Here is a 6,067-nt window from a genome sequence, read left to right on the forward strand (position 1 = left end):
AGAGAGAGAGAGAGAGAGAGAGAGAGAGAGAGAGAGAGAGAGAGAGAAACTTCAAGAATCTGGAGAGATGGCTCAGTGCTTTGGAGCCCTGGCTGCTTTTCCAGAGGACCATGTTTGGTTAGCAACACCAATGTGGCTGCTCACACTAAACTTTACTCCAGTGCTGACATCCTCTTCTGACTCTTCAGGCAAAAGGTATACACATGCACATCCCGGCATAACATGCATACACATAAACAAAAAAAAAAAAATCAAACCTTTTAAAAGCGAAAGCTTCAGGAAAGTGGGAGCAACCCCATTCTTTTTGGCATCATTAGCCACACCAAAGCAAAACTGTCTTTGGAATGAAAGCTCTAGATCCTAAAGGAAAAGTGCAAAGAAATTACACAAAATCTTGTGTATATGGATACATGACAATATGTCACATTAGCCTATTTGGTATCGTTTTTCTATTCATCGGAATGTAGGCTTTTCTGAAACCTTTTCCTCATCACTTTTTGTAGAAATCAATACCACTATTTTTAAATAAAAGTGAAAGTTGAGAAAATTGTAACAATATAATTTATTGAGTAGAAACTTGTGCATGTCAATCTTGTTGATAGTTTTCCACATATGAAAGAAAACCTTTCCCCACACTGGTACACACATTAACTACAGAAGCAGTAGTGTGTTCAGTTGAAGGACTAACAAATACAAAGGGAAGGAAGAGCTCTCACCACCTTGGTTAACTATAGCTACATAGAGACTCTTCCCAGCCAAAGCGCTCACTGGTTAAATAAACGTCCATTTAGCTCCTAGACCCTCCAGGTCTCTGTGATCTAGGCCCAGAAAATATCCCAATAACGTTGAAATGATCTCTTTGCCTGGGGGGTTGTATTTTAATGAAGGCAATGAAAGTGGAAAAAAATTTAAAGTTTTTTTCTTTAATTCATCATCCTACATGTCATGGATGTACTTTGAGGGAAGCGATATTTGGACTTCTGATGGATGGAATTAATAATCAGAAGGGGATGAGCTGGACTAAAATGGTCCTAAGTAAATTGCATAGCATGGAGTAAAGTATATGTTATGGGCCACATTAGTATTCTTATCTTCCCACATCAGTATTCTTAAACACAGGGGTCATTCTTCCCATGGACAATTGTATTTTGAGTACTTTTTTTTTTTTTTGTACTTTAGCATCGTAATTATCAAGTAATGTGTCATTCACATTAGTGGTCAGAGCCTTGGAAACCTGAAAACCACTTAAGGTAAATTTAAATTTGTAGAAATAAGCATAGCTAGGTCAAAGTTTTATATATATATATATATATATATATATATATATATATATATATATATATATATATATATATATATATATATATATATATATTTTGAAATTTCATGAAAATACATTGTTAAATTGTACTCCAGAAGAGATAATATGAGAGAATGTTATCTAAAGTTGGTTCTTTTAATTCTTGGCACTCGGGAAAGAGGGAAAGCACGCCGCTCTTCCCCCTTGTAGGTCTTTGATTGCTGGTAAGTATCCAGAGCATTTTGATTTAATGAATGATGCGTGATCTGGTCAGTCTTTCAGATCCTGAGATGTGTTACATCGATGAAAAGCAGAGATGGTGTGGCCTCCCACACTTCTACCTTACAGCTCCTGTCCTGGGAGAAGGCACCCATGTGGATATACAAAACATGGACACTGATTAGTTAAAGAGTATCAAGGCAAATTTACATGCTGAGAAAATTTTATTCATGTGTCACAGATTTTTAAATTCTACAGCGATTTTTATTATTATCTGAATTTGTTCTTACCACTTACCAGTCCTGATTTCCAGTCAATTTCATTAAAAAATAGTCTGCGCTCACTACGAAGTCCCTGACGTGGCTGCTCGACGTTCTTCCTACTCATGATGTACTCATCTGCTTCTCCCCTAAGGAAAAACTGGTCCACTTCCTGGATTGTTCTTTCTGGTCGAAAAATTGAATTTTACAAAGACTCCAAGCAGCAAGCTCTTCCTAACATGGTAAGTTGCTCTCTGTTTTGCTACTGTCTTTTTCAGAAATAGCCTTGCAGCAAATGTGTGGTTTCACCAGACTGAGGAAGACCAAAGCCCCCTGAGCTACCAACCTCTGAGAGCAGATGGAGGAAATGACTCAGTAACCTTTTAATCAGAAGGAGGGAAAATAGAATGTAGTGTCTATTTTATTAAGCACTGCGTTTAGAGACGATCCCTGAATGAGATGGATCGTGAGCAACACTCCAGTAATGTGAAGGTAACACTCTAAATTAAGGTGCCATTTATAAGCGCTTTATTCTTATTTATGAAATAATCACTAAATGCTGCTACTTTCCCAAATAATGCATTATAAAGCATGTTATAAAATGCATTAGTAATAAATGTTTAACGGATGAGACTATGGGAGGCTGCTTTAAAGAATATTGTAAGACGTAAATCGTGTTAAACCATGTATGTGCATCTTTAATACATGGATTTAAGTTGTTATCTTGTGTTCTATAAAGTGCCTCACACATTAATAAATAATAATAAACTGCTCATAAGTGGCACCTTAATATAGGGTGTTACCAATGAGAAAACACTCCCAGCTAACGAAGTGATTTTTTATCTTGTTCTAACTATGGCATCCACTGTATCCAGCTAACCTTTCTGAATACTTCTTATGACGACACCTAATCAGCTTAATGCAATTTCTGTACCTTGTGGCTATTGCAAAGTGAGGTTTGCAGAATTACTTTATTATACCTGTAGGGAGGCGTCACAGGCCATAGAGCTATATAGCTGGAGCAATTTGGAGTTACTTGCTGGTGAAAACCTCGACAGCAAAATCCAGTTGCCCACATATGACATCTACCATGAGGTGCAAGAAAGGGTGAATAGACTGTCTATCGCCATGATCAGGGAAGACTCCAGGCCCTAAGGAATTAACCTGCCTCAGCCCATTGACCTGATAGATGCTAAGAAAAGTGATGGCCTGGCGGGAAAGAACCATAATGATAAACTAAGGACAAGTTCTTCGCTCTACAGTCACTTGTCATGCTTCTGTATAATCCTCTCTTAATATAAAATAGGACCTATAGCTAAGAGATATTTTTTTAAAGGAGCAAAATTTAGCAAAAACAAAGGATTGCATTTGGCTTGTTCCTCGTAATTGAAATCGCCTTTGTCTGCTTCTGATTTTGGAGTCTCAGTAAGGTCCAATCTACAAACTAATTAGGAATAAATTAAAAATATCTTAGTCCTTTGGATTTTAAATTGCTTCAAATGTTTGTTTTAGGGCTTTGTTTTGCTTTTAATTTTTGGCTACAATAAGGTTGAGATACTATTTGAGGAAACATAAAATACCACGTAGGGCTGGGCACACAACAATCCCTTGCCGAGCCTTTGTCTTCTCCTTGAATGGGTTCTACAGGGAAGGTAGGAAGTGGGGAGCTGCCAGCCAGGCTGGGTTTGGCTGCTTAGAAGATGATCTTTGTCCTGCTGAGGAAGAAGAATCCTGCACGAGCTGTGTCACATGGGAATAATGGGAAGGATTAATACCATACTAAAGCATTTACTTTATTATTTTTAATCTCCTCATACCAGGAGATGCAATTCTCTCAGCTGTTTAATTATATAAAGGTGAAAAAAAACAAACTCACTTTTCTACCTCCGACAAACCATGCAGGTTAGCTCACTAATTGTAAGCCTCCAAGTCAACCTTCAGAATTGTCACAAACTGACAATGGCTTTGATTTGTTGAAGAAATCATTGACTTTGTTGTTGTTGTTGTTGTTGGTTTTTGGCAGTCCTTATTTATTACTTCTGGCCGCAATTTCAGTGCGCCCAGTTTCTTCCAAGCACGTATTGTCTTCAAAGCGAACTCTGGGTAGGGGCTAACAGTTCTGTGGTAATGGGGAAGAGAATTACAGATCTGTCTGTACCGCATGAATTGTCTTGCTAGTCAACTTCTTGGATTCATTTCTAACCAAGTATTAAAGGCCTAGTGGGATAGCTGCATTTACCAACTAGAGGCTCAGAGAAATGAGACAGTGGCTGCCAGGCCTTGATTAAAGACGCTGTGGTTTTATTCTGGAAAGTGTTTATGTTCAAGTTTCTGAATTTCCCTTACACCCCTTATCTGTGTCCTCCCTGCTTCTGAGGAAAAGCCTGTCCTCTCCTCCACCAGGCCTGGAGAAGCTGCCATGAGTGGTCTAAGGGATATGTTGTGCTGTAGTCTTTCAGATCCGTCTTTGAGTGTGAATGATAAGACAGACTTAGAGGTAGCTCAGACCCAGAGGGCCAGTTCTGTGTGACATTTCCTAGCTTCCAAAGTCACTCAAGTTCTTTACGTTGGGAATCGCCACAAGAAGGACATCATAGTTTTGTCAGCAGCATGGTAAGGAATGAAAGCAGTTAAGCAGAAGGAAAGAGTCACAACAGCTTAGTGGTTTAGAATATTTTCTACTCTCTGGCAGGACCTAGGTTCAATTTCCAGCACTCACATGGCAGCTCACTACCATCCATAATTCTAATTTCAGAGTCTTTGATGTCCTTGGTCTTCCCTGACACCAGGCACACATGTGATGTACATACATGCAGACAAAAAGGCTCATATGCATAAAACAGAAAATAAACAAATCTTTGAAAGATAATTATTAAAATATTTATTTGGTACAAAATATAAAAGGCATCAGTATAGTTAAGATATTATTGTACCATATTAATTTTATGTGAATTGTTTTACACATTCATGGAATAGAGAATATATGAGAAAGAGAGAGAGAGAGAGAGAGAGAGAGAGAGAGAGAGAGAGAGAGAGAGAGAGAGAGAGAGACTCACTGCATAATCCTCACAGGTCTAGGCCATCTTGCTATGTAGACCAGGTTGTCCTAAATTTGCAGAGAACACTCCGTCTCTGCCTCCTGAGTCTGGTATTAAAGGCCTGTACCACCATGTCTGCCTAGAAAGAGAGTACAAACTGAAAAAATTACTGTTATACAAGGCTTTCGTAAAGAGAAAACCATGAAGCAAAATAATAGAGCATCTGTCCGCCTGGGACTCGTGTACCTTTCTGGATGCCCTTGAGTATTTCCAGACCCTATCTTTTTCTGGGTATCCTCAGTACTGCTGTTTGATGGGTCATCTCACGTAATGCTCTGACGGATCCACAGTCCACATTTGGCAAGCTTTTTTCTCACCGAAGTGTTTTCCGTGTCTGTCTTTTCCACTTAGGGCTGTTCTAACAGCATACTACGGATGGCACATCTTAAACAACAAACACTAAGCTCTCCTGATTTTAGAGTCTGGAAAGTTGAAAATACTGGACTGGTTGGCCCTGGTAGAGCCAGTGTTCCATTCGGATGCCCGTCCTGTCTGGGTCCCATCTCACTGTTGTAATCCCACAGGTAGCAAGCAGAACTTTAAAGCTTTGTACTTCTGAGCACATCCCAATCCCAAGCCCAGCTTCTACACCATTACAAGGGTTTAGGATTCTCTTATGAGCAAGTCAACTCGATAGCAATATTCTAGTCACATTTTTATCCTGAAGCATGCACAGGATCACCTGACTTTGGCCCTCAGTGGCTTGATAAAGGAAGCAGAGGACTTCTATCTATTTCAGGGTTTTGAGAAAGACTAACAAAGAGTAACTGATCACCTAGTGTCAGCATTTCACAGCAGAAGGACCCTATAGATTGCCACCATCTGAACAGCTAGGAGGAAAGCGGTATAGAACAGAAATCAGTCTCTACAGAGAAAGGAGCCCATCTGCTTTCTACCTGCGTCCTGGTTCCTGCATACTCACTACACCTCAGAGGAGAGTGTGGGCAGTGGTGGATGCTGCCCTTACTATAGTCCTAAATACAGTCAGTCTGTTGCCAGTGTCTGATGCTAGAGATATTGGTCAGTGGTAGATGCTGGAGGTGATGGTCAGGGGTAAATGCTGCACTTACTATAGTCCTGAACACAGTCTAGAACTCTTCCTTGTTTTCAGATGTAACCCTTTTTATAGTCTACAGTTTTCTCCAAATTCTCCTCCTCCTCCTCCTCCTCCTCCTCCTCCTCCTCCTCCT

The 6,067-nt window shown here is 39.7% G+C and overlaps 1 protein-coding gene across 5 annotated transcripts in view; it reads left to right on the top strand.

The window, feature by feature from the left end:
- The window catches only part of Arhgap15 (Rho GTPase activating protein 15), a 622,856-nt gene that overhangs the window by 102,855 nt on the left and 513,934 nt on the right, over window positions 1–6,067 (top strand). For all 5 annotated transcript variants that reach the window (XM_021192463.1, XM_029536483.1, XM_021192464.2 and 2 more), the window contains one exon: window positions 1,934–2,021. In XM_021192463.1, coding sequence (XP_021048122.1) covers window positions 1,934–2,021 — 88 coding nt within the window. The remainder of the gene's footprint in view (window positions 1–1,933; window positions 2,022–6,067) is intronic.

Source organism: Mus pahari, chromosome 3 (genome assembly GCF_900095145.1).
Source record: "Mus pahari chromosome 3, PAHARI_EIJ_v1.1, whole genome shotgun sequence".
Lineage (NCBI taxonomy): Eukaryota > Metazoa > Chordata > Mammalia > Rodentia > Muridae > Mus > Mus pahari.